This window comes from Tachyglossus aculeatus, chromosome 11 (genome assembly GCF_015852505.1).
Source record: "Tachyglossus aculeatus isolate mTacAcu1 chromosome 11, mTacAcu1.pri, whole genome shotgun sequence".
In the NCBI taxonomy this organism is placed as follows: Eukaryota; Metazoa; Chordata; class Mammalia; order Monotremata; family Tachyglossidae; genus Tachyglossus; species Tachyglossus aculeatus.
In genome coordinates, this window is record NC_052076.1 from 56,799,693 (window position 1) to 56,827,643 (window position 27,951).

The 27,951-nt window shown below is 50.3% G+C and overlaps 1 protein-coding gene across 6 annotated transcripts in view; it reads right to left on the reverse strand.

Moving 5' to 3' along the window:
* The window catches only part of SLC12A3 (solute carrier family 12 member 3), a 48,730-nt gene extending 21,470 nt beyond the window's left edge, over positions 1-27,260 (reverse strand). For 3 of the 6 annotated variants that reach the window (XM_038753585.1, XM_038753583.1, XM_038753582.1), the window contains exons 1-17: positions 26,878-27,260; positions 25,637-25,798; positions 21,806-21,881; positions 20,484-20,579; positions 19,469-19,608; positions 18,928-19,038; positions 17,546-17,657; positions 16,734-16,864; positions 15,693-15,777; positions 13,734-13,888; positions 11,516-11,623; positions 9,381-9,504; positions 7,848-7,949; positions 4,907-5,062; positions 3,358-3,457; positions 2,515-2,626; positions 1,923-2,063 (exon numbers count right to left, since the gene is read on the reverse strand). In XM_038753585.1, the coding sequence (XP_038609513.1) occupies positions 1,923-2,063; positions 2,515-2,626; positions 3,358-3,457; positions 4,907-5,062; positions 7,848-7,949; positions 9,381-9,504; positions 11,516-11,623; positions 13,734-13,888; positions 15,693-15,777; positions 16,734-16,864; positions 17,546-17,657; positions 18,928-19,038; positions 19,469-19,608; positions 20,484-20,579; positions 21,806-21,881; positions 25,637-25,798; positions 26,878-27,189 (2,223 nt within the window). In that variant the 5' untranslated portion in view covers positions 27,190-27,260. Of the gene's footprint in view, positions 1-1,922; positions 2,064-2,514; positions 2,627-3,357; positions 3,458-4,906; positions 5,063-7,847; positions 7,950-9,380; positions 9,505-11,515; positions 11,624-13,733; positions 13,889-15,692; positions 15,778-16,733; positions 16,865-17,545; positions 17,658-18,927; positions 19,039-19,468; positions 19,609-20,483; positions 20,580-21,805; positions 21,882-25,636; positions 25,802-26,877 lie in introns of all 6 variants that reach the window. The other 3 variants (XM_038753584.1, XM_038753581.1, XM_038753580.1) reach the window with 1 other exon arrangement.
* Positions 27,261-27,951: the final 691 nt, after the last annotated feature.

A 27,951-nucleotide genomic window follows, 5' to 3' on the forward strand; every position in this document is an offset into this window, starting at 1 on the left:
AATCAGTCATATGTATTGAGTGCTTATCATGTACAGAGCACTGTACTAAGCACTTGGGAAAATACGACACAACAATATTACAGAGTTGGTAGAAACGCTTCCTGCCTTCAGTGAGCTTACAGTCTAGTGGGAGAGTTCCCAGGATGGTCTTCTCAGCCATCTCCTCATCCCCCCAAGTCACAACTCAACTCCCTAATCAATACTGCCCTGCCAGTGTCAGGGAAGAAGGGGACCAAAGAGTCAGTCTGTCACATTCATTGAATGCTTACTGTGTGCAGAGCACTGTACTAAGCACTTGGGAGAGTCCGGTATAACAATATAACAGATACTTTCCCTGCCCACATGAGCTTATGGTTTAGAGAGGAAGCTTACAGTCTAGAGAGGACCAGTTTACTTGCTTACCTTCTAAAGAGGGAATGAGCATGCCCTCGGAAGGGTTGGGAGGGGGCTGCTGTGCTTTGGGAACTCCGACAATTACTCTACCTGCCTTCAAAGTCTTATTGAAGGCATTTCTCCTTCAAGAGGCCTTCCCCGACTAAACCCCCCATCCCTCTTCTCCCACTCCCTTCTGTGTCGCCCTGACTTGCTCCCTTTATTCATCCCCACAGCACTAATTTATTTCTTTATATTAATGTCTGTATCCTTCTCTAGACTGTAAGCTCACTGCGGGCAGGGAATGTGTCTGATTATTGTTGCCCTGTACTCTCCCTAGGGCTTAGTTCAGTGCTCTGCACACAATAAGTGCTCGATGAATATGTAGAGACGGTCCCTACCCAACAGCGGGCTCGCGGTCTGGAAGGGGGAGACAGACAACAAAACAAAACATATTGACATAGTAAAATAAATGGAATAGTAAATATGTACAAGTAAAATAAATAGAGTAATAAATCTGTACAAACATATATATAGGTGCTGTGGTGAGGAAGGAGGTAGGGCGGGGGAATGGGGAGGGGAGAGAAAGGAGGGGGCTCAGTCTGGGAGGGCCTCCTGGAGGAGGTGAGCTCTCAGTAGGGATGCTGAGTGACCTTGGGCAAGTCCATTTAACTTCTCTGGACCTCACCCGTAAAATGGAGATTAAGGCCTGTACAAGCCAGGCAGGTTGGGCACAACAATAATAATAATAATAATGACATTTATTAAGCGCTTTCTATGTGCAAAGCACTGTTCTAAGCGCTGAGGAGGTTACAAGGTGATCAGGTTGTCCCACGTGGGGCTCACAGTCTTAATCCCCATTTTACAGATGAGGGGAATGAGGCACAGAGAAGTTAAGTGACTTGCCAAAGTCACACAGCTGACCATTGGTGGAGCCAGAATTTGAACCCCTGACCCCTGACTCCAAAGCCCGTGCTCTTTCAACTGAGCCACACTGCTTCCTATGGCCCACAGTCCATGTCCCATATGGGGCTCACAGTCTTAATCTCCAAAGCACTATACAGAGCGCTGGGGAGAGTACTTGTAATCCATTTTTTCAATCAGAAAACATTTTAGGAGTGCTGCTTACCCAGACTGAACCCCTACCCATCTTACCTCCTTCCCTTCCCCACAGCACCTGTATATATGTATATATGTTTGTACATATTTATTACTCTATTTATTTTACTTGTACATATCTATTCTACTTATTTATTTTGTTAGTATGTTTGGTTTTGTTCTCTGTCTCCCCCTTTTAGACTGTGAGCCCACTGTTGGGTAGGAACTGTCTGTATATGTTGCCAACTTGTACTTCCCAAGCGCTTAGTACAGTGCTCTGCACACAGTAAGTGCTCAATAAATACGATTGATTGATTGATTGATGATCGAATGAGCCCCAGAACTTACTTTAAACTGGCTCTGCCTCTGGAGGTCCCCTGGGTCTCCGGGATGGCTCCTGTGTCTCCAGCCCCCAAGGCCCAGCATCTCCATACATCCAGGCCTGCAGTTACCTGCATTAGTATCTGGACTCCGCTCCGAAAATCCTCAGCTATCACGTCTGTGTAGAAAGACTTGATCCTCCTCTTATTCAGCCACTTTGTGTGCCCATTGGAAGAGAGTCGGAGCTCCGGCATCTTCTGTTTCCGGGGCCCCTGTTTGAGTCCGATTTCTGGCATCACTCAATCATATTTATTGAACATTTACTGTGTGCAGGGCACTGTACTAAGCGCTTGGGAGGGTACAGTACAACAATAAACATATACACTCCCTGCCCACAGCGAGATTATAGTCAATGGCATTTATCAAGCGTTTACTGTGTGCAGAGCATTGCTTGAGGGAATCCAATACAACAGAGTTGATCCCTACAAGGAGCTTAAAGGCTGAGGTTGACTCTGTTTTCCAGCCTAACTGAGGCCTGCAGGCCTGGAAACTCCAAGTAAGCAGTCTTATCTTTCTCAAACTTGTTTTGGACAACTGCCTCTTCGTTTAGGGCGCTGAGGCTGGTTGCTGGACAAGACCCCTCCCCTAGCCATACTCATCCCCATTTCACCAAACCTCAATCAATCCCGCGCTGGAGGGAGGGAGGGAGAGAGAGTCACTCACGATGAGCACATTCCCGCAGATCATCAGACTTAGATTCCTGGTGAACGTGCCCACAAAGTCCACCAGGGCCGGCCGGAAGTTGGGTGGCCCAGTCAGGACCAGGCATTGGGGTCTGGAGAGAGAGAGAGAGAGAGAGAGAGAAAGAGAGAGAGAAAGAGAGGAAAAGCATAGAATCACCCAGGAAGAAGCAGCTGCTGACACTGGCTCATCACCCCTCAGACTCCCCGCTTTCCCAGAGACCTGGCCTATGGGGTAACAATTGGGCAAGTGGCTAGAACAGCGCTTTACACGTAGTAAGCACTTAACAAATACCATTATTATTATTAACTTCTCCATGCCTCAGTTTCCTCATCTGTAAAATAGGGATTCAATGCCTGTTCTCCCTCCTGCTTAGACTGCGAGCCCCATGTGGGACAGGGACTGTGTCCAACCTGATTTATTTGAATCTACTCCAGAGCTTAGAATAGGGCTTGGTGCATAGTAAACACTTCACACATATTGTTTAAAACCAGAAGCAAAACAACACCAACAACAAAACACTTGGAAAGAGACCCCAGAGCTCTTGATTTAGGACCCCGCTCTTCCAGAGCCTCAAGCCACACCCCACTTCCCCTTGCCCTCTCCCCTACCAAGGCTGTTACTGAAGGAACCCTCTGAGCCCATTGTTAGGTAGGGATTGTCTCTACTTGTGGCCAAATTGTACTTTCCAAGCACGTAGTACAGTGCTCTGCACTCAGTAAGTGCTCAATAAATATGCTTAAATGAATGAATGAACCATAAGTGCCGCTTCCCACTGCCCACAGTCCCCGGAGCCACAGAACGGGGCTCGCCCGCCCAACTCACCTGTAGTTCTTAATGTGCTCCTCCACTTCATTGAGTCCCACGGAATAGTTGAGGGCCATATTGTAAGACCCTGCCTGCACCGAGGAGCCCCAGTTCACTTCTGTGGGAAGAAGCGTTCCTAGTCACTGGCAAAAAGAAACCCAACCCAACTCCAGCTTCCCGAAAAATCTGATCTTGGGCCGCCTGGCCTCGTGGCCTTCTTAAAATTGCCTGGGGCCACCAGTGGGTACCCACCGGACAGTTTAGCGAAGGAACGCCACACCCTGCCTCTAATTCAGCTTGGGTCAGTAGTCATTCAATTCCAATTAGTGTGGATAATCGCCTTTCTTCTACATTCAAGTTGTGAGTGCGGATTTTTGCTGTCAGTTACTGTCTCTGTGTCTCCCCCAGTAGGCTACAGCAAAACAGCGTGGCCCAGTGGGCCTGGGAGTCCTAAGGACCTGGATTCTAATCCTGGCTCCATCACTTGTCTGCTTTGTGACCTTGGGGAAGTCACTTCTCTTCTCTGGGGCTCAGTTCCCTCATCTGGAAAATGGGGGTTAAGACTGTGAGCCCTATGTGGGGCAGGGACTGTGTCCAACCCGATTATCTTGTGTCCACCCAGGGCTTAGAATAGTGCCCGGCACCTAGTAAGCACGCACTTAACAAATACCACAATTATTATTATAGGAACACGGGTCCCACATCTCTTCGGCCACTGACCCCAAGCCCCTACTGCAGGGTTGTGACCTTCATGGGGGCTCCTTTCATTCATTCATTCATTCAACTCAATCGTATTTATTGAGTGCTTACTGTGTGCAGAGCACTGGACTAAGCGCTTGGGAAGTACAAGTCGGCAACATAGAGACACGGTCCCTACCCGACAATCGGCTCACAGTCTAGAAGGGGGAGACAGACAACGAAACAAAACATGTAGACAGGTGTCATAATTGTCCCATGTGGGGCTCACAGTCTCCACCCCCACTTTACAAGATGAGGCAACTGAGGCAGAGAAGTGACTTGCCTAAGGTCACACAGCAGACAAGAGTAACCTTGGGTGTTGACTCCTTAACCTAGGCTCTTTCCACTAGGTCATGCAGACTGTCTAAACTATGAGCTCCATGTGGGCAGGGAACGCTTCTATCAACTTGACTGTATCGATCCATCCCAGACACCTAGTCCTAGTTACCCGGCAAACACTCCAGTTCCATCAGCCAATTCTATTGCCTGATCAGTGCTTAGAACAGTGCTTTGCACATAGTAAGCGCTTAACAAATGTCATTATTATTATTATTATTATTATTGATTCCAGTTCATTCATTCAGTCATTCATTCAATCGTATTTATTGAGCGCTTACTGTGTGCAGAGCACTGTACTAAGCGCTTGGGAAGTACAAGTTGGCAACATATAGAGATGGTCCCTACTGATTTGTTGACCAGCTGGAGGGTCATCTTAGAGAAAACTACTTTCTGGGGCACTGCTTTCCTAAATGGCAGACATGGTGAGCGGTGAGTCCCCCATGCGAGACACCAGTTCTGAGATGCCGGTTCTGAGCCCAATGTCCCACACCTGGCTTCTTGTAGAGAACGTAGCCCAGCAAAAAGATGACGATGGCGATGGCGATGAGAGCTGCCCACCAGGTGAGAAGGAACATGATGACCACAGAGATGACCGCCCCAAACAGAGCTGCCCACTTGCTGTAGTATCTGAACGACGGTCTCCACCCTAGAAGTGCGGAACAAGCAGAATGGGTCAATCGATCAGTGATATTTACCGATAACAATTATTGCGGCATTTGCTAAGTGCTCCCTATATGCCAGGCACTGTACTAAGCACCAGGGTGGATCAATCAATCAATCAATCAATCGTATTTATTGAGCACTTACTGTGTGCAGAGCACTGTACTAAGCGCTTGGGAAGTACAAGTTGGCAACATATAGAGACAGTCCCTACCCAACAGTGGGCTCACAGTCTAAAAGGGGGAGACAGAGACCAAAACCAAACATACCAAGAAAATAAAATAAATAGAATAGATATGTACAGTAAAATAAATAAATAAATAAATAGAGAAATAAATATGTACAAACATATATACATATGTACAGGTGCTGTGGGGAAGGGAAGGAGGTAAGATGGGGGGGTGGAGAGGGGGACGAGGGGGAGAGGAAGGAAGGGGCTCAGTCTGGGAAAGCCTCCTGGAGGAGGTGAGCTCTCAGTAGGGCCTTGAAGGGAGGAAGAGATACAAGCAATTTGAGTCAGACGCAGTGCCCGTCCCACATGAGGCTCAGAGTCTAAATCCTCGTTTTGCCGATGAGATAACTGAGGCACACAGAAGCGAAGTGACTTGCCCAAGGTCACACAGCAGGCAAGCGGCAGAGCTGGGATTAGAACTCAGGTCCTTCTGATTTCCAGGCCCGTGCTCTATCCACTAGGCCACGCTCATAGTATGTGCAGAGCGCTGCACATGCTGTGTGCAGAGCGCTGCACTAAGTGCTGGGGAGAGTACGATACAAAAGAATTGGAAGACTCGTTCTCTGCCCACAAGGAGTTTACCATCTAGGGAGGGGTCACTTCCTCACAAGATCTCCGACCACTTTTCAGACACTCTCCATCTGCCCTGGCCACCAGCCCCTCCGTTTTCCAGATAAAGACTCCGATTTGTCCAGCTGGAGCAGAATCCCCATTCACGGTTCTGACTTTCAGAGCCTATGAGCAACGTGCAGTCCAGCTTAATCGGGCCGGGGATGCGGGATGGATGTACTTTAAAAGACCAGGCTGCTTTTCTGCCGCCAGGGAGAAGTCCGTTCCACCTCTGAGGGAAAGATGGGAATGTGTCTGCTAATTCTGTTGTACTCTCCCAAGCATTTAGTACAGTCCTCTGCACGTAGTAAGTGCTCAATAAATATGATAGATTGATTGATTGGTCAGACCCCCACTTTTCCAGAAGCCTGGCCCCCGGGATAACAACTGGGCAAGTCACAACTTCTCTGTGGCTCAGTTTCCTCATCTGTAAAATGGGGATTTAATGCCTGTTCTCCCTCCTAAAATGGGGAGAAAGAGAGCTAAATCCAGTGATGACAGCAGGCCAGGCTCAATTTAGCTGGGACTGGATGGATCCAGAAGGAACCAGAAAGGAGGAGGAGCATGGCCTTGTGGAGAGAGCTCGGGCCTGGGAGCCAGAAGATCTGGGTTCTAATCCTGAGTCTGCCAGTTTCCTGCTGGATAACCTTGGGCAAGTCACTTAACTTCACTGTGCCTCAGTTTCCTCATCTGTAAAATGGGGATTCAATACCTGTTTTCCCTCCCTCTTAGACTGTGAGCCCCTCGTGAGACAGGGACTGTGTCAGACGTGATGGACTCGTATCTACCTCAGTGCTTAGAACAGCGCTTGACAAGTAGTATGTGCCTAACAAATGTCATTTAAAAAAACAACAAAACCCCCCTAGGAAAATGAAACTACACAAAAAACCCAGAACTCTAACCTTCTCCTCAGTTTAATGGAGAGGGCAAAGGAGAAGAGAAAATGGAGAGAACTTCTGCCCACCTGCTCAGACCCCAAGTCTATATAGTGATGTGCAGCAAAAAGAGAAGCTGGGATTCCCCCAGGAAATTCCCCCACTTATAGTGTGGTTTCATTTAGAGGAGAAAGAATTGATTTCCACCTTTTCCTGGCAGTAGACCCCCTGGGTTCAGGGTTCCCCTCTACCTTCCATCTCCCACAGAGCTGCCCAGGTCGAGCGGGAGAGCACAGTTTTTTGTTTTGTTTTGTTCTTTTTATGGCATTTGTTAAGTATTTACTACGTGCCAAGCGCTTTCAAAGCACTGGGATAGGTACAAGTTAATTAGGTCGGACACAGTCCCTGTCCCACACAGAGCTCACAGTCTAAGTCAGAGCGAGAACAGGTATTGAATCCCCATTTTACAGTTGAGGAACTGAAGCACAGAGAAAAAAAAAATGGTCTTTTTTGTTTGTTTGTTTTATCATTTGTTAAGCACTTACTATGTGCAAAGCACTGTTCTAAGCGCTGGGGGGGATACAAGGTGATCAGATTGTCCCGCATGGGGCTCACAGTTATCATCCCCATTTTACAGATGGGGTAACTGAGGCTCCGAGAAGTTAAGTGACTTGCCCAAGGTCACACAGCAGACACGTGGTGGAGCCGGGGTTCGAACCCATGACCTCTGGCTCCAAAGCCTGTGCTCTTTCCACTGAGCCACGCTAAGTGCTTACTATATGCCAAGCACTGTTCTAAGCACTGGGGTAATAAACAAGTTAATCAGGTTGGACACAGTCCCTATCCCACACGGGGCTCACAGTCTCAATCCCCATTTTACAGATGAGGGAAACTGTGGCTCAGAGAAGTTAAGTGGTTTGCCCGAGGCCACACAGCAGACACGTGGTGGAGCCAGAATTAGAACTCAGGTCCTCTGCCTCCCAGCCCCGTGTTCTTTCCCCCAGGCCACACCACTTCTCTTGGTTTGTACTCCGCAGTTTCCAGCCCCAGTTTACCTGGAGAATTGGTGATGGAGGCGTGGAAGCAGCTGAAGTTGATGAGTGCGTAGGAGCACAGGAAGAAGTTGGAGATGATGGGAGCGATGGCATTCAGTTCAGCTGTGGGGATGGGAGAGAAAGGAGACCACCATTCACTCATTCATTCAATCATATTTATTGAGCATTTACAGTGTGCAGAGCACTGTACTAAGCACTTGGGAAGTACAAGTCGGCAATATATAGGAACAGTCCCTACCCAACAACGGGCTCACAGTCTAGAAGGGGGAGGCAGACAACAAACTAGCTTCCCCACCAGTCTAGCCTGCTGATCCTTCAGAGAGCAGGCAGGAAAAATCAATCAATCAATGGTATTTATTGAGCAGTTATTACATGCATAGCCCTGTACTAATCGCTTGGGAGAGTACACTATAACAGAATTAGTTGAGATGTTCCCTGCCCTTAATGAGCTTGCAGTCTAGAGGAAAAACCTCTAAAACTCTCACCACCCAGCAGGACATCCGTTCTGTAGACTGTAAGCCCTCCATGGGCAGGGATCCCAGCTCCACCACTTGCCAGCTGAGTGACCTTGGGCAAATCATTTAACTTCTCTGGGCCTCAGTTTCCTCATTTAATACCTGTTCTCCATTCTCCTTAGACTCTGAGCCCCACATGGGACAGGGGCTGTGTCTGACCTGATTATCTTGCGTCTACCCCAGTGCTTAGAACAGCACTTGACATATAGTAAGAACTTAGCAAATTCAATAATAATAATAATAATCAAATCCTCCAACTCTTACTGCACTTTTCCAATTACTTAGTACAATGCTATGGACACAGTAAATGGTCAGTAGATACCATTGATGAATTGACTGGTCGACAGAGCTGATTGAAGGGCCAGAATATAAATCTCTCAGTGCTTAGAACAGTGCTAGGCATATAGTAAGTGCTTAACAAATACCATAATTATTATTATTATTATTATTGAAGAAAGGCTAAAAGAACTGGACAAGACAAGACTAAGAGGCAATAACGATGGTCTTCGAGTCTGTGAAGGTTCATTAAAGAAAGGATGGTTTTCCAACTGTTGGGCTTTAATGATATGCAGCATGAGGGATTTAGATTAGCTATCAGGAAGAACTTTCTGATGAAGGTGAGCATGATCGAGCAAGGGGGAGGACAGTTTAGTTGTGGTTCGACCTGGAGGCAGGGAGCCACTTTGCTCCTGGGCATTCAGCTAATGTCTGTTTCCCCCCACTCTCGATTGTAGGCTCATTGTGGGCAGCGAATGTGTCTGTTTATGGTTGTACTGTACTCTCCCAAGTGCTTAGTACAGTGCTCCGCACACAGTAAGTGCTCAATAAATACGAATGAATGATGAATGAGAGGCAGGCAGGCTGAGCCCACTCCTCCGGGTGGGGCAGGAGGAGGGGAGAGGGAAGGGCTATACCAAGGGTCAGTAGCAGAGCAAAGATTTTCCTTGCCTCCTGATGGCAGGGGCAGGGGCCGGGGCAGGAGCCTGGAGCAGGGAGGGGCTGTCCCTCTGGGTTTTACCAATCAGGATGAAGCCGACGGCAATGGCGTAGGCCAGCAGGTAGCCCCGGATGGGCTCGTTGTTCTTGCCGTAGCCTTTCCCGAAGAAGCCAATCAGCGGGTAGAGCTGGTCCTCACACAGGCACTGTGGGAAAAGGGTTGGCGTTGGTCCGGGGTAGTCCTGGGGCAAACTTCAATGGGCTGGGCCGGAACTCCGCCCCGGTAGAAAGAAAAGTCCTGGAAAGGCCATGGTGGGGGTGCCACAATCTACTTGGGGCCAGGCTGGGGAAGGGCCAGGCCGGGCCGGAGAGGAGCCGTGGGAGCTGGCTCCACCACCTCCAGCTCCTTCTGCCTCTTGTTGGCAGCAGCAGCAGCTCTCCTCTCCCATTTTACTCCTTCCCAAGGCTCTGGGCTGCATGCCTGACTTCTTCAGCGGCCGGTGGAAGAGTGGAGAGATGCCCACATTGGCATGTGCTTCATGATACCTTCTACCAATAATGACATCCCATGAACCTTAAAACCTCCTGGGTCGTTCCGCTGGGCTCCTACCAATAATGGCAGACTCAACTTCATCCTGGTATCAAAAGCAACACACACACATACATTGCCCCCTCTCTTGCCCCCCTTCCCTCCCCCATACACACACTAGGGAACAGGACAGAGAATATCAATCAATCAAAGTTAGAGATGGGAGATCATCCCCTCAGTCTTCTGGAAGTCTGTTTCTTCTGCCTCCTGTCCTAGGCTCTGGGTCCCACTCAAAATGGCCACCCCCGTGAAAGGAATCACACATCTCCTTCACCCTAGAAGTGACCATTCATTCATTCAATCGTGTTTATTGAGTGCTTACCATGTGCAGAGCACTGTACTAAGCGCTTGGGAAGTACAAGTCAGCAACATGTAGAGATGGTCCCTACCCAACAACGGGCTCACAGTCTCACGCCACAGAAGAATTGGCCCCCATAGACACGACAGTTCCTTTGGCCCCCACATCTGTTCCCGGCCACCATCCACAATGGCTCTCACAAGACCCAGCCAACCGTGGCAAATATGCCACTGCACTCGTAAGTTGCCTCAAGACTGCTCTGAACTGATCGCCCAAGCGCCGGGACACATTTACAGATACCACCACTTCAAATAAAGGAGGATGGGGAGAGGAATGAGGGTAACTGAGGAAGCTCTGGATGGTCTGAACATTCCCCTGAGCTGGGACAGACAGCGTCCCTGGCTGGGCTGTGCTGAACAAAATGATCCGCCCGCCCCCACTCTCAGGGACAGGGTGTGTGAGAAGCACATGAACTGCCCAAAATCAGAGAGAGAGCTGGGGGTGCGGGGGAGGAAGGGAGGGAGAAAGGGAGATAAAGAAAGGAAGAGGAGGAGAGAAAAGGAGGTAGAGAGACAGGGTGAGAAGGAGAAAGGGGGGAGACAAAGGGAGGTGGTGGAGGGAGAGAGGGAGAAAAGGAGGAGACAGGAGGAAGATGAGAGAGAGAGAGAGAGAGAGAGAGAGAGAGAGAGAGAGAGAGAGAGAGAGAGAGAGAGAGAGAGAGAGAGAGAGAGAGAGAGAGAGAGAAGAATGACGCCTGGGATTTCTAGCTGAACCCCTGTGTGCCGACCCCTGGAAAAACAGTGTCTTGTTCACTAAAGTAACTGCTGAAGAAGCACCGGGGAAGTGGTCAATCAATCAATCAATCAATCAATCGTATTTATTGAGCGCTTACTGTGTGCAGAGCACTGTACTAAGCACTTGGGAAGTACAAGTTGGCAACATATAGAGACAGTCCCTACCCAACAGTGGGCTCACAGTCTAGAAGGGGGAGACAGAGAACAAAACCAAACATATTAACAAAATAAAATAAATAGAATAGATATGTACAAGTAAAATAAATAAATAGAGTAATAAATATGTACAAACATATATACATATACACAGGTGCTGTGGGGAAGGGAAGGAGGTAAGATGGGGGGATGGAGAGGGGGGCAAGGGGGAGAGGAAGGAGGGGGCTCAGTCTGGGAAGTCCTCCTGGAGGAGGTGAGCTATTTTCCCCTCAGGGATGTTGGGGGTCAGAGAGGCATGATGGTGGTAGAGGTGAGGGTACCGAGCAGCAAGAGGCCCCATCCAACAACTCCACCCCCTCACCCCCTGGGTGCCCCCTCACCTGGAAGACCTTGGCGGCTGAAACCAAGCAGGCCAGGGCGGAAGAGAGGGTGGCTCCGAAGATGCCTGCCGTGATGAGGGGAGCGAAGCCAGACACCATGCTCATGGTCTGCGGAGAGCCCAGGACACACCGCTCGCTCGCTTTCCCCCCTCCCAGCTCAAGGGAGGGGAAGGAGCAGCCCACCAGGCTCTTCCACCCACTCCCCATGCCCCCTAACCAACCTCTCCCCAGAATTCCCTGCATCAAGGTAGCAGGGAGATCCACTTTTCCCTGGGAATTCGGGCAGGTAAGGGACTCCTGACATCTATATATTCATTCATTCATTTATTCAATCATATTTATTTAGCACTAACTGTGTGCAGAGCACTGTATTAAGCGCTTGGGAAAGTACAATACAACAATAGCTACCTCTTCTGCCATGAAGCAGACAGTGGACCCAAGATCTGCCCCGGTCTCCCCATCCCTCCTCCATCCCACCCATCCCCTTAGCTGTGGCAGAAGTGGTTCAAAATCCTCCCTCTTGAGGGTGAAAGGTCAGACCCCCAGCCCCCAACCCCCCCACAGCTTGCAGACCCACCACTCTTGGGCCCTGGGGCCAAGTCCTTCCAGCCAATCACTCAATCAATGGTTTTTACTGAGCGCTTCCTATGTGCAGGACACTGTACTAAGTGCTTGGAAGAGTCCTCTATTGTACTCAGTACAGTCTAGAGTACTCTAGACTGTAAGCTTATTGTTAGTAATAATAATAATAATAATGGCATTTGTTAAGCACTTACTATGTGCCAAGCACTGTTCTAAGCGCTGGGGGGGGATACAAGGTGATCAGGTTGTCCCACGTGGGGCTCACAGTCTTAATCCCCATTTTACAGATAAGGTAACTGAGGCTCAGAGAAGTTAAATGACATGCCCAAGGTCATACAGCAGGCATGTGGTGGAGTCGGGATTCGAACCCATGACCTCTGACTCCAAAGCCCGTGCTCTTTCCACTGAGCCACGCTGCTTCTCCATTGTTGTTGGCAGGTAGTGTGTCTGTTCATTGATACATTATACTCTCCCAAGTACTTAGTACAGTGCTTTGCACACAGTAAGCGCTCAATAAATACATTTGAATGAATCGTTACAGTTCAACAGAATTAGCAGATGCATTCCCCCTGCCCATAAAGAGCTTACAGTCTAGAGAGCAGGTAATGTGTCTGTTCATTGCTATGCTGTACTCTCCCAAGCACTTAGTACAGTGCTTTGCAAATAGTGAGTGCTCAATAAATATGATTGAATGACTGAATCGATACAGTTCAATGGAATTAGCAGATGCATTCCCCCGCCCATAAAGAGCTTACAGTCTAGAGAGCAGGTAATATGTCCGTTCATTGCTATACTGTACTCTCCCAAGCACTTAGTACAGTGCTTTGCGAATAGTGAGCGCTCAATAAATACGATTGAATGACTGAATCGATACAGTTCAATGGAATTAGCAGATGCATTCCCCCGCCCATAAAGAGCTTACAGTCTAGAGAGCAGGTAATGTGTCCGTTCATTGCTATACTGTACTCTCCCAAGCACTTAGTACAGTGCTTTGCGAATAGTGAGCGCTCAATAAATACGATTGAATGACTGAATCGATACAGTTCAATGGAATTAGCAGATGCATTCCCCCTGCCCATAAAGAGCTTACAGTCTAGAGAGCAGGTAATGTGTCTGTTCATTGCTATGCTGTACTCTCCCAAGTACTTAGTACAGTGCTTTGCGAATAGTGAGCGCTCAATAAATACGATTGAATGACTGAATCGATACAGTTCAATGGAATTAGCAGATGCATTCCCCTGCCCATAAAGAGCTTACAGTCTAGAGAGCAGGTAATGTGTCCGTTCATTGCTATACTGTACTCTCCCAAGCACTTAGTACAGTGCTTTGCGAATAGTGAGCACTCAATAAATATGATTGAATGACTGAATCGATACAGTTCAATGGAATTAGCAGATGCATTCCCCCGCCCATAAAGAGCTTACAGTCTAGAGAGCAGGTAATGTGTCTGTTCATTGCTATACTGTACTCTCCCAAGCACTTAGTACAGTGCTTTGCGAATAGTGAGTGCTCAATAAATACGATTGAATGAATGAATCCAGTTCAACAGAATTAGCAGGTGCATTCCCTGGCCGTAACGAGGTTACAGTCTAGAGGGGAATGGTCTAGAGAGGGATAGTCTAGAGGGGCCACAGACCTGGTAATAGTTGCTGAGCCCGTAGTGGCAGTTTTGTCCCTGCACGCACTGGGTGAAGTTCCAGCCATAGGCACAGGCCAGCCCCTCGCAGTCAGGGGACCCCACGGGCACGGTGTCATTCAGCCCCCCGGATGCATCACGGACCACGCAGGAGCCTGCAGGAAAACAGTCGGGCCCGGCTGCTCCCTCCTCGTTCCTCACACCCGGGTCCTGAGGGGAAGCCAGAAGGGCGTCCTGCCCTAGACACCACCCACCCCTCCCTCCATCCTCCCCTTCCTCCCTCCTTCAACTGTCCCTGTCTCAAATGCCAAACCCCTTGCCTCTGCCAGTGAGCCCTCTCCCATGGAAGAACCAACTAGATAATAATGATGGCATTTGTTAAGTGCTTACTCTGTGCCAAGCACTGTTCTAATCAATCAATCAATCAATCGTATTTATTGAGTGCTTACTGTGTGCAGAGCACTGTACTAAGCGCTTGGGAAGTGCAAGTCGGCAACACATAGAGACAGTCCCTACCCAACAGCGGGCTCACAGTCTAGAAGGGGGAGACAGAGAACAAAACCAAACATACTAACAAAATAAAATAAATAGAATAGATATGTACAAGATAAATAAATAAATAAATGGAGTAATAAATATGTACAAACATATATACATATATAAGGTGATCAGGTTGTCCCACGGGGGGCTCACAGTTTTCATCCCCATTTTACAGATGAGGGAACTGAGGCCCGGAGAAGTTAAGTGACTTGCCCAAAGTCACAAAGCTGATAGTTGGCGGAGCAGGATTTGAACCCATGACCTCTGACTCCAAAGCCCGGGCCCTTTCCACTGAGCCATGCTGCTTCTTCTAACTGTATCCCCTTGGCATAGAATAAGCGATGCTGATGTGAAATCTAGGGGGTCACTGTGGGCACTGCTCTCTCTCCTATGCTCACCTGTCTCTGGGGAAGGAGGAGTCTTAGCCTCTCTCACGGATGGCTTCCATTGCTAGGGGAACAACCCCCTTAGACCACTGGGACAGGGGTCTTTTACTCTCATAATCATCATCAATCGTATTTATTGAGCGCTTACTATGTGCAGAGCACTGTACTAAGCGCTTGGGAAGTACAAATTGGCAACGTATAGAGACAGTCCCTACCCAACAGTGGGCTCACAGTCTAAAAGTGTTTAAGTGTGCCCAAGCATCTAGTTCAGTGCTCTGCACACAGCAGGTGCTCAGTACATGCTATTATTATCATTATTATTATCTTTATATTTGTTAAGAACTTACTATGCATCAAGCACTGTTGTGTTCTAAGTGCTAGGTTGATGATGACGTTCTTCCTGATCTCTAACCTAAATCCCCCTGACTGTGATTTTAAGCCTGATAGTTACTTCATCTGTGAAGTGGGGTTGAAGACTGTGAGCCCTGTTTGGGACCAGGATTGGGTCCAACCCGATTTGCTTGTATCCACCCCAGCGCTTAGTACGGTGCCTGGCACATAGTAAGCACTTAACAGATACCATTATTATCATTATTATTATTATTATTATTTTTATCTCTTGTCCTAACCTGAAAAAAGAGGAAGAGCAGGTACCATCCTCCATGCGGGAATACTTCACCCTCAGCTTTCTCTTCTTCAGATTAAATGATCCCAGCTCTTATATTTCTCCACAAGCTCCCCCCCTACCCGGCTCTGACTGGGGGTGTGGGCGGGCACAGATGTCCCAGTGGCTGTGATGTCTAAGAGCTATGGTTCCCCCTTTATCTTCTGAGAAAACAGGGCCAATCCCAGGGGGTCCCAGGAGGAGAAAGGCCTAGCCCTGCAGGAAATACTGATCCCTGGGATCGGCCTGCACTTTCTCCCCGTTATCCAGGTCTCGGGACCCACTGGCCCAACTTCAACAATCGTGTCTCCCCAGTCCGTTCACCGACACACTTTATCCACTCACCGCCCTCGGTGACCAACTACCTACCGATGGTGGCGGAGATGGCCAGGTAGGAGATGGTGGTCCAGAATATGGCCATCAGGGTGCCCTTGGGAATGGCCACGGCAGGATCCTAGGGGAACCAGAGGAAGCCACACACCAGTCAGGGCCTGGTTGGTGTCTGTGGTCCAACCTTACTCCTACGTCCACCTCAACTGCTCCCAAAAACTTGCTCTTCACACGCCTTCCCTTTCCTGCATGTGTGCTCCTAAACACATATACACGCACACAGACATACAAGCCTGCGTGCACCCTGCCTCTTCTTACTACAACCCAGCCTGCACACTTTGCTCCTCTAATGCTAACCTTCTCGCTGTACCTTGGTCTCATCTATCTCGTCGCCGACCTCTGGCCCACCTCATATTACTCTTCTCACCTTCGAAGCCTTATTGAGGGCACATCTCCTCCAAGAGGTCTTACCTGACTAAGCCCTCCTTTCATCTTCCACTCCCTCTGCGTCGCCCTGACTTGCTCCTTTAATTCATCTCCCATCTCAGCCCCACAGCACTTATGTACGTATCTGTAACATTGATTTTATTAATGCCTCTCTCCCTCTCTAGATTAAAAGCTTGCTGTGGGCAGGGAATGTGTCTGTTTATTATTGTATTATACTCTCCCAAGCACTTAGTATAGTGCTCTACACACAGTAAGTTCTCAATAAATATGATTGACTGACTGACTTCTATCTAACATTTCAGACTCTCCTCCCCAGGCTGCCCCACTCTTTTCTAGGCCTCACATCATCATCATCATCAACCGTATTTATTGAGTGCTTACTATGTGCAGAGCACTGTACTAAGCGCTTGGGAAGTACAAATTGGCAACATATAGAGACAGTCCCTACCCAACAGTGGGCTCACATCATTATTACCATCATCGACACTATTTACCTAGCGCTTACTGTGTGCAGAACACTGTACTAAGTGCTTGGGAGAGTACAACATAGCTGAGTTGGCAGACACGCTCCCTGCCCCCAACAGGGTTACAGTCCAGAGGGGAAGATGGACATTAATATAAATAAATACTCACCTTCAGATCACCCGAGATGTTGGCACCAGCCAAGATGCCAGTGGCTGACGGGAAGAAGATGGAGAACATCCCAAAGAAACTGCCCTCAGCCCCTCGCCAGTTGGGCACAAAGTTCTGGGCAAAGATATCCGCTGGAAAATAACCCAAGAGTCATATCCTTCCCCCTGGACCCCCTCACCTGAACCTGGGGTGGGAAAGGGATTGCCCTGCTGCCCAACTCAGTCCCAAATCAAGCCCCGGAACCATTAAAAGACTTCCCAGGCAACAGCCTCCATGTAGCTCACTGCCTCTGGCCCGCTCAGGCAGAAGGATTTGGAAATTCAACCTGATCCAGGGTGCCCTCCTTCTGGATCCTGCTCCCTCAGAACCTGTGATGACTGACGCCGGTGGAAAGCAGAGAGGATCTTTGGGCCCGGCTGAGCCAAGACCTACGAGCCAGTGCCCAGCACCCCAAGCAGCATGGCGTAGTGGATAGAGCTTTAGTCTGGGAGACAGGAGGTCATGGGTTCTAATCCTGGCTCTGTCACTTGTCAGCTGTGTGACCTTGGGCAAATCACTTCACTTTTCTGGGCCTCAGTTACCTCATCTGGAAACTGGGGATTGAGATGGTGAGCCCCATATGGGACAGGGACTCTGTCCAACCTGATTTGCTTGTATCCATCCCAGTGAGGAGTACAGTGCCTGGCATGTAGTAAGTGCTTAACACATATCACAATTATTATTATTATTATTATTAGCCTCAACCAGCTTCTACAGAACTAGAGGGAGCAGGATGCCATGGTCTCCAAAATCACCTCTGCCCTAAGACATACCTCGGTAGCTGAAGAAACCCTTAGAGGCCTTCTCCTCCGAGGGCGGAATCAGCGTCCCCACAAAGTAGTTGGCGAAGGAAACCATGATGACCAGGAAGAACAGCACCTGGGCCTGGGGATCCAAACCCTGCCCCTGAGAGTCTGGGAGCCCCATTGCATTCTTGGGTGGCTCCCAAGCTGCTGGTGACCCCACCAAGCTAGCCCGCCCTCCTCCCTCCGGGCCCAAAGGAGAGCTGGGTTTCTGCCACCTGGTCCCAGGTTCCGCTTCTTGGCAGGGATAGAGTGGCAGCTTTCCCTCGATCCCATTAGGGGTCAAGAGCAGCTTCAGGTGGCCTCCTCCCCTGTTCCCAGAATCCACCCTGTTTCCAGCTCCCAACCATGGGGGAATTCATATCCCAACTGTCAGAGCAAGGTAGGGAATCGGACAGGATGACCCCTAGTAGTCCCTTTGGCCCAAGGAGTCCGTGCCCAGGCGAACACACACGCTTGGATAAGAGGATGGCTGGGGAGAGACTGGGTGAGGTGTGGCCTTGGTTGGAAAGAAGGAGAGAGGAGGAGACCAAGGCTTATCTGTCTCATTGTCTGGGAAGGAGGTAGAACCACTGGGAAGTGGCTCAGGATGCTACTGGAAAGGCCTGCTAGTTCCTCCTGCCTAGGGAAGTCTATTACAACCCTGCCCGCATACTTCGCTCCTCCGACGCCAACCTTCTCACTACACCTCGATCTGGTCTATCTCACCACTGACTTATTGCCCATGTCCTGCCTCTGGCCAGGAAAGCCCTCCCTCCTCATATCCATCAGACAATTACTCTCCCCCATTCAAAGCCTAAGTGAAGGCACATCTCCTCCAAGAGGTCGTTCCTGACTAAGCCTTCTTTTCCTTTTCTTCAACTCCCTTCTGTGTCGCCCTGACTTCCTCCCTTCATTCATCCCCCCTCCCAGCCCCACAGCAATCAATCAATCAGTCAACTGTATTTATTGAGCACTTACTGTGTGCAGGGCACCGTACTAAGCGCTTGGGAAGTACAAGTTGGCAACATATAGAGACAGTCCCTACCCAACAGTGGGCTCACAGTCTCACAGCACTTAAATCCACATCTGTAATTTATTTATTTATATTAATGTCTGTCTCCCTATCTAGACCGTAAGCTCGCTGTGGGCAGAGAATGTTACATTGTTATATTGTACTCTCCCAGGTGCTTAGTATAGTGCTCTGCACACAGTAAGCATTCAATAAATACGATTGACTGCCTGTTAGGGTGACCACTCTGGGAATCCTGCACCATCCCACGGGGCATCTGCAAAAGGGTGCTGGCAGAGAGACCAAGGGGCCTTCCCCTTGCCTCTTCCCACTCACCCTCCGAAGCGCCTAACCGTCTCACCTTGGACTCCCACTCCATGCCGGCTAGGGAGATGGCCAGCAGCACCGTGACTGTTATTACCCCGATGATGCGGATGTCATTGGTCGGGTCCACGATGGGCGAGCCGTATTCCTGCGGGGCAGAGAGACAAGAACACCAGCTGGGCAAGAGCAGCTCGGTTTCCTCATCTGTAAAACGGGGATTTAAAACCTGTCCTCCCTCCTCCTCAGATGGATGGAGGGAGGCTATGGGTTGGGGTTGGTGTCCAATCTGATCATCTTGTATCTACCCCAGAGCTTAGTACAGTGCTTGGCATTTTGTAAGTGCTTACCAAATACCATGGTGATTATTAATTGTCTGGATTTAAGGTCCCCAGAGAGGCTCTGGCCCCATGGCCTGTCGGCCAAACAGTAGGGGTTCTTTTCTGGCCTGGGATGTGAGCCCCAGATCCGTGTTCTCGTTCCAGTCGTCTCCAGGTGCTGAGCTGCCTCTTTCCCCCTCCAGCCCTCAGTCCCCAGTCCCACCCCTGCCCCTTGCCCTCCCAGCCCACCCCACGCCCCACCTGCAGCAGGTCCCGCACCGTCTCGGCGAAGCCCACTGTGTGCATGGCCACGGCCACCGCGTTGGCGAAGGCGAAGATGAGCCCGATGGAGCCACCCAGCTCCGGCCCCAGGCTCCTTGAGATGAGGAAGTAGGTGCCACCTACAACAGAGGCCCGGCCCAGCCCCCGGCCCCCATCAGGTACAGGAAAAGCAGCACAGCCTTTTCAGTGAAGGCTCAGGATGGGGGGCAGGGGGTGGGGAAGGCCGGAGAGACCTAGATCCAAGAAGAATGGGAGCAAAAGACACTTCCCGATGAGGCCCTGGCTGACGAGAGCCCCAGACCATGGGGATCAGAGTGGGCCAGGGACTGGGAACTTTCCTGGAGTCGAGGGGGCCGAGGTCTGGGGATGAGGAAGGTTCAGGGAGCCAGCCTCAGGGGACCCCGAGGGCCTACAGCAATGACACGAGAGGGGCTCATCGGGAAGTGATATAGAAGGGGTTCCACGGGACCAGATCTGTGAGTGTTCCGGACGGGAGTAGTCTGGATTCTGGGAGGGGTTTACTATTCATATCCAGGGCCCAAAAGCAACTTTCTCTAGTCCCCTTCCCCAGGAGACTGGTTTCATGATCTCATCCCTCCGGAGGGGTGCCCAAGCTAACATGAAATGCCTGCAGAATGGTTGGCCCCGGTCCTCAGCCGCAAAGCCAAAAAGACCTCCAGACATAAGGATTAGTTTCTCGTCACACAGGTTGGCGGCCGCCCTGGGAATCAATCACATCCCTTCACTGCTCCTTGGGGCCTCGGTTTCTCCCTTTATCCAAAGGAGATCTCAACCCTTCCCTCCCACTATCCGCCCCCAGCACAGAGCGTGCACTTTGAGATTCCCCAGAGGCAGCAAGCCTTTCCCAGCCATCCCACCTGCCCAACTTGTGCTCAGGGGTTTTGGGGGTTCCACCCAGGGGGCCCCGAGGGAGAGGGCAGAGACGAGGCCAAAGGAGAGAGAAGGGGAAGGAAGAACGGCGCGGCTGCCTTACCTGACTTGACTTTGCCGTTGGTGGAGATGGCTGAGATGGACAGTCCCGTGATGGTGGTCACCGTCACCGACAGCAGGACGATCACCCATGTCAGGGCTGCCCGGGCAAGCAGTGAGAGCTGAAGCCAGCTCCGGGGCTGGATTGGCTCCCTTGGGGTAGGGGTGAGGGGTGTCGCTAGTCCTACTGAGAGCAGGGTGTGGGGACCAGGGCCAGGCGGGGAAGTTCGCCCTGCCCCGGCTCTGTCCCCATCTCTCAGACCGCAGCAGGTAGTAGTGGAAGTAGAAATAATAATAACTGTGGTATTTGTTAAGCACTTCTTATGTGCCAAGTTCTGTACTGAGTGTTAAGGTAGATACAAGATAATCAGGGCCCATATGGGGGCTCATGGTGTAAGTAATAATAATAATAATGGCTTCTGTTCATTCATTCATTCAATCATATTTACTGAGCTCTTAGTGTGTGCAGAACACTGTACTAAGCGCTTGGGATGTACAAGTTGGCAACATATAGAGACAGTCCCTACCCAACAACAGACTCACAGTCTAGAGACTGGCTGCGAATCACTGTTCTAAGCGCTGGGGGGGAATACATAGTGATCAGTTTGTCCCACAGGGGGCTCACAGTCTTAATCCCCATTTTACAGATGAGGTAACTGAGGCCCAGAGAAGTGAAGTGACTTCCCCAAAGTCACACAGCTGACAAGTGGCGGAGCCGGGATTAGAACCCATGACCTCTGGCTCCCAAGCCCGGGCTGTTTCCACACTGAGCCACGCTGCTTCACGAGGGACTGAAGAACAGGAGGGAGAACAGGTATTGAATCCCCATTTCGTAGATGAAGGATCCGGGGCACAGAGAAGTTAAGCGACTCGCCCAAGGTCACACAGCAGGCAAGCGGTGGAACTGGGAGTGAAACTCGGGTCCTCCCACTCCCAGGTCCAGGCTCTTTTCACTAGGCTGTGCTTCTTCCCTGCGGCATAATGCATAGTAATAGTATGCATTAAGTGCTTACTGGGTGCCAAGCACTGTGCTGAGCATTGGAGAAGAGTACAGGTTTGCTCCACGCTCCTCCGGCCACCCCAGCCCCAGATTCCCAGGAAACCGAACCCTAAAAGGAAGTAGAACAGGAGAGCAGAGGGGGAAAACCATCTTTAGGCCCCTCCACCTAATCAATCAATCAATCCTCATTATAGCCCCTGCTACCTTGGCCTCCAGTTCCCTAACACTTGCGCTGCAGGGGAAGGGAAAGCTCAGGGGCATGGTGACCACGGTGGCCGTGGTACCCGCGGTGCCCGGGCAGGGACTAGGGAACGAGGGGCTCTTACCAATGCCAGCCTGGGCGGTGATCCAGGGGAGGCGCAGGTAGAGGATCACGCCCCAGATGTTGAGCATGCAGCGCACCTGCAAAGACAGAATGCCACTGGGCTAGGGGCCACTGGGCTTGGGGACTGTGGGGGGGGATCTGGGCCAGGGGACCCACCGAGGAAGGGGGTGAAGGGAGCAGGAATCCAAACCAAACCTCACTACTCTCCCTCCCCACCTCATCTTCTAGACTGTTAATTTGTTGTGGGCAGGGAACTTGTCTGCCAACTCTGTTGTATTGTATAGTATTGTATTGTATTGCCCTGCTGAGAGCTCACCTCCTCCAGGAGGCCTTCCCAGACTGAACCCCTTCCTTCCTCTCCCCCTCGTCCCCCTCTCCATCCCCCCCATCTTACCTCCTTCCCTTCCCCACAGCACCTGTATATATGTATATATGTTTGTACATATGTATTACTCTATTTATTTTACTTGTACATATCTATTCTATTTATTTTATTTTGTTAGTATGTTTGGTTTTGTTCTCTGTCTCCCCCTTTTAGACTGTGAGCCCACTGTTGGGTAGGGACTGTCTCTATATGTTGCCAATTTGGACTTCCCAAGTGCTTAGTACAGTGCTCTGCACATAGTAAGCGCTCAATAAATACGATTGATGATGATGATGATGATGATTGTATAGAGAAGCAGCAAGACCTCGTGGAAAGAGCCCGGGGTCTGGGAATCAGACGACTGCGTCCTAATCCTAGCTCTGCCAACTGCTTGCTTGTGTGACCTTGGGCAAGCCACTTAACGTCTCTGTGCCTCAGTTTCTCAACTGTAAAATAGGGACTAAATCCTCCTCCCTCCAATTTAGACTGTGAGCCCTATGTAGGACTCCAAACCTGATAAACTTGCATCTACCCCAGCGCTTTGAATAATGCTTGACACAGGTAAGCGATTAACAAATACCGTGAAATAAATTAATAAAAAAATGCTCTCCCAAGGGCTTAGTGCGCACTCTGCACATAGTCTGGTCTTACGCTGTCTAGTTGTCTCGGACCGATAGCGACACCATGGACACGTCTCTCCCTGAACCTCCACCTGCAATCGTTCTAGTAGTATATCCGTAGAGTTTTCTTGTCTTGTCTCTGTACATAGTAAGCGCTCAAATAATAATAATGGCATTTTATATAATTTTATATAATAATGGCATTTTAATAATGGCATTTTATATAATAATGGCATTTTAATAATGGCATTTTATATAATAATGGCATTTTAAATAATATCGATGTCAATGATCCCAGCCTTCCCTGCTCCCTCTGATCTCTCAGAAGCAGAGCCTGAGGGGGTTCATCCTGTGACTTAGGCCAAGCAACTCTGATTTAAAGTATGACCCACAACTGGGTCTATCCCCTCCTCCCCTTAGGCTTTACTTTGAAAGAACTTTAAGGCCCGGCTCCTGCACCCTCATCAGTCAGTCAATCGTATTTAACGGGCGCTTACTGTCAACTGGAAGTTTTAACATATTTGTAGTGGTTGGAGAGAAGGTTGAAATAGTTGACAGTTTTTCTCTCAACAGTAAAGGAAGTAGTGGCCAAGAAATACGCTGATGATTAATGTTAGGAAGACAGGCTATGAAGAGCCTGGAAAAGGTCATGAAATGTGCTGATGTAACGATTGCCTTAAAAATACAAATTGTCAACTCTGTGGCATTTCCAGTGACAATGTATGGATCCGAAAGCTGGACAGTGAAAAAACAGGATAGAAGAACATTGATTCTTTTGAAACGTGGTGCTGGAGAAGGCTTTTGTGAATACCATGGACTGGCCGAAAGACAAACAAATGGATTTAGGAGCAAATTAAACCAAAGTGGCCTTTGGAGGGCCAAATGACTTGACTAAGATTGGCATAGTTTGGACACATAATCAGGAAGACTAATTATCTGGAGAAGACACTAATGCTAAAAAAATGGGGAACCATTAGAAAGGTTGTGGATTATGGCAGAGGACAGGACATTCTGGAGAAAGTATAATCATGGAGTCGCTATGAATCGGAAACAACTCGATGGCACAATAAAAAACTGTGTGCAGATCAGTCAGTCAGTCAATTGTATTTATTGAGCACTTACTGTGTGCAGTGCACTGTACTAAGCACTTGGGAAGGTACAATACAACAATAAACAGACAGATTTGCAGCTTACAATGACCTTACAGTCTAGATGGGGTAAGGGACAGGGGAGGGGAGACAGACATGTACATAAGTGCTGTGGGGCTGGGAGGGGGTTGAATAATGGGAGCAAATTAAAGCAATGCAAAAGGGAGTGGGAGAAGAGGAAAGGAGGACTTAGCCAGGGAAGGCCAGTTGGAGAGATGTGCCTTCAATAAGGCTTTGAAGGGGGGAGAGTAATTATCTATCGGATTTGAGGAGGGAGGGCATTATTAGGCCAGAGGCAGGATGTGGGCGAGAGGTCAGTGGCGAGAGAGATGAGATCGAGGTACAGTGAGAAGGTTGGCATTAGTGGAGCAAGGTGTGTGGGTCCAAATAATAATAATAATAATAATAATAATTATGGTATTGTTAAGCACTTACTATGTGCCAAGCACTTTTCTGAGCGCTGGGGTAGATACAAGATAATCAAAGGACCCACTCACACTGTGAGCCCTGCGGTGTCTGCTACTGGGGAGGTGACCAAGGCACTGAGTGAGGGAGCTCTCGGCCGTAGGTTAAGGTGGACATTGGGCAGCCTAGGCCTGCGTGCATGTAAAAGGGGGGCCCCTTAAAGCCCACCACAATACTGCAGGTCCTTCTGATTTCCAGCCTTGCTACCCCCTCCTTAAAGTTCACTCTGTAGATTTTTTTTCTTTTTAATGGTATTTGTTAAGCACTTACTATGTGCCAGCCACTCACTAAGGGCTAGGGTAGCCCCCCCGTCTTATCTCCTTCCCTTCCCCACAGCACCTGTATATATGTGTATATGTTGGTACATATGTATTACTCTATTTATTTTACTTGTACATATCTATTCTATTTATTTTATTTTGTTACTATGTTTGGTTTTGTTCTCTGTTTCCCCCTTCTGGACTGTGAGTCCACTGTTGGGTAGGGACTGTCTCTATATGCTGCCAACTTGTACTTCCCAAGCGCTTAGTACAGTGCTCTGCACACAGTAAGTGCTCAATAAATACGATTGATTGATTGATTGATTGATACAAGAAAATCAGGGTGGACACAGTCCCTGTCCCACTTTGGGCTCACAGTCTCCATCTCTATTTTACAGAGGCACAGGGAAGTGAAGTGACTTGTCCATGATAATATAGCAGGCACGTGGCAGAGCCAGGATTAGAACCCAGGGCCTCTGACTCCCAGGGCCATACTCTATCCATTAGGCCCAAGGTCCAAAAGCCTCGTTTTGCCACTCTAGCTCTGAGGGGGAATACTGTCACCTCCACGGTGCCTGAACGTCTCCAGGAAACAATATGGGCTACAGTTGCTGGGGAAGGGATTTCAGTTAGACCGCAGGAAGAACTTCCTGATGGGGATGGATGAAAGTCCCTGAAAAGTTCTTGAAAAGGGAGGTTGGGAGGCTGCAGAGTCTTCCTAGAGTGTTGTAATGACTAGTCCCCAATCTGTTGGGGATAGTTTAGTTGCCATTTTGCCTAGAGTCAGGGGGATGGATCAAATGACCTCTGATGGGTTCTTCTAGCCACCTAAGGTTCTAGGGTTGTAGTCACAAATTCACTTTTGTGTAGCTATTCTAGGCCCTTAGCATGGCAACACTGTGTCTCTTTACATAAGTTCATTTCCAGCCAGGTGCTCCCCGGTTAGCCCCACCCCGATTCTCCAGACGCACTTACCATCACCCCCTTCACCCATCCAAAGCGCACAGGCTCTGCTGGTGGCTTCTCCCCGGCCTCGCCGCCGCCGCCACCGCCGTCCTCCTCCTCCTCCACCAGCCCGTCGGCCAGATCGGGACTGGGGCGGCCCTCAAAAACCAGAGAGTGCAGGTGGCTGCCTTCCTGCTGGGGGCGGAGAGGTTGAACGGTCTTAGGGGAAGAAAGTCGGGCAGGGTCCTGGTTCCTGCAGGGGTCCTGCCCACTGGGGCCTGGGGGTCATTCCGGGAGTAGGGTGGGGAGTGAGTTTGGCCCTGGGAAAAGAAAACTTTATGTAGGATGGAGTGAAGGGAGAGAGGGAGATGGGTCGGGGGAAAGGACAGGAGAGGACTGACCCTTGACCCCAGCAAGAGCAGGACTATATCGGGGGTCAGAAGACCTTGTGGGGGGCAAGGAAGGGTCAGGCCACAGTGGAGGCTGCTGGGAGGCCTGTCCCTTGGAGCTTCAGGCCGGGAGTGGGGTGTTCTGTCAAGTTGGGCGCCAAGGAGAGGGCCTGGGCCGGATGGATTGGAAAGGCAGGTCACCCGGGCCCAAGGTTCTACTCCCGCAGAACCCCCGGCTCTGACCCTGCTACACTTAAATTAAATTTTAAATACCGGAAACAAAAGCCGGCGGGGCCAAAAAGCATTTCTGGAATAGGAGCGAGCCGGGTGAAAACTGGGCAGCCCAGTTAAAAACGGGATGAAGGGCCGCCCCAGGCCAGTAGAGAGGAGGGGTGTGAGCTTTAATTCTCCCGCCTCAGTGCTGACCACCTAATGGGGCTAAAAATATCACCAGAGGGCCCACAAGCAGCCCTGAGCTACAGGCACCGAAGCGACTAAGCTCAGGTCTGCTTCCTCTCCCCTCCCCTGAGGAACTAGGGTTCCGTCCTTCCCATAGAAAGGAAACTTTTCCCCACACTAGCGCCCTGAGGGGAAGATGCTGCCTTGCTCATTCTCTCCTTTCTCAAGTCTCAGAAGCTGAAGATTGAGGATTAGCCTCCACATTTTGCAGAGAAACAGAGATGGGCGACAACTTAACCGAGGACACATAGCCTAACCGGAACAGAGCCGGGCTATGGTCCTGATCAACTCCCAATGCCTCATGGGTTTTCTCAGCTAGCTCTAGTCTTCCCAAGGAAGGAGAGGCTTCCCCCTCGGCTTCTCCGCCCCTACCCCAGACATCCGTCGTCCCATAAACCAGGCTCCCGGGGGTTCCGCCTTTACCTTCAGGAAAGAATGGAGGTCGGCCAGGGTGGGTCTGCCCTTCTTGACCTCCCCGGGGAGCTGGCTGTTGGCGTAGTGCTCGTAGGCGGGCACGACGTCGATGGTGTTGTAGCCGAAGGTCCTCATATAGAAAGTGTTGCTGTGGGTGAGGTGACTGGGGTGACAGGCGTCGGAGACCGCGGGGGGCGGCTCGGCCTGGTGGGCAGAGTGCCCTTTGCTGCAGTCCTCGGTGCCCAGCAGGGTGCTGATGGTGAAGCGCCCACTGCAGTGGGCCAGGTCCCCCGGGATCTCCGAGACAGGCAGCTCCGCCATTTCCGGTCTTCCTTGGCTGGCTTCTCCGCTGGCTCGCTCCCCGGCTGGCTCTGGCGGGGGCCGGGGACAGGAGACAGGACCCTGGGATGCCCGCCTGCAGGGGGGTGGCTTTATGCAGCGGGAAACCGGCCGGAACCGACCTCAGGCCCTCTCAGGGGTCAGCAAACCGAAATCGGCTGGAACCACCCGGGACCGGTGAGCGTAGCCCGGGGGCCAGCAAAGATCCCGCTGCCCCTGATCGATCGGGAGATAAGGAGGCGCGGCTGCTGGGGACGGGGACCCAAGGACAGGCCGGGGTACGGATGCAGGGTCGGACTCCATCCGATTTCCCATCCCCTCCAACACCGGCAGGGCCAGGGGACCTGACCGCACCGGGTTTCTTCTTTCCAGCTCCGGCCCTCATCTCCCAAAACCCTGAAGTTCCAGGGAATGGGAAGTCAGGGGAGGAGAACAGGGAGCCAGGTAGGAGAGGGAAGCCAAGAGCCAGCGCGTTGCTCAGCATCACTCAGGGCCTGGATTCTCGGACCAGTGCCGGCCAGCAGGGAACTGCCCCGACCCCCTCTCCTCTTCCCGCATGCACAGGGAGAAGTAGATGGGCACACCGTAAGCGCTCAATAAATATGATCGAATGAATAGAACACAGGCCCTAATCCCAGCTCCGCCACTTATCTGCTATGTGACCTTGGGAATTCACTCTACTTCTCTGTGCCTCAGGTACCTCACCTGTAAAACTGGGATTGTGACTGTGAGTCCCGCATGGGA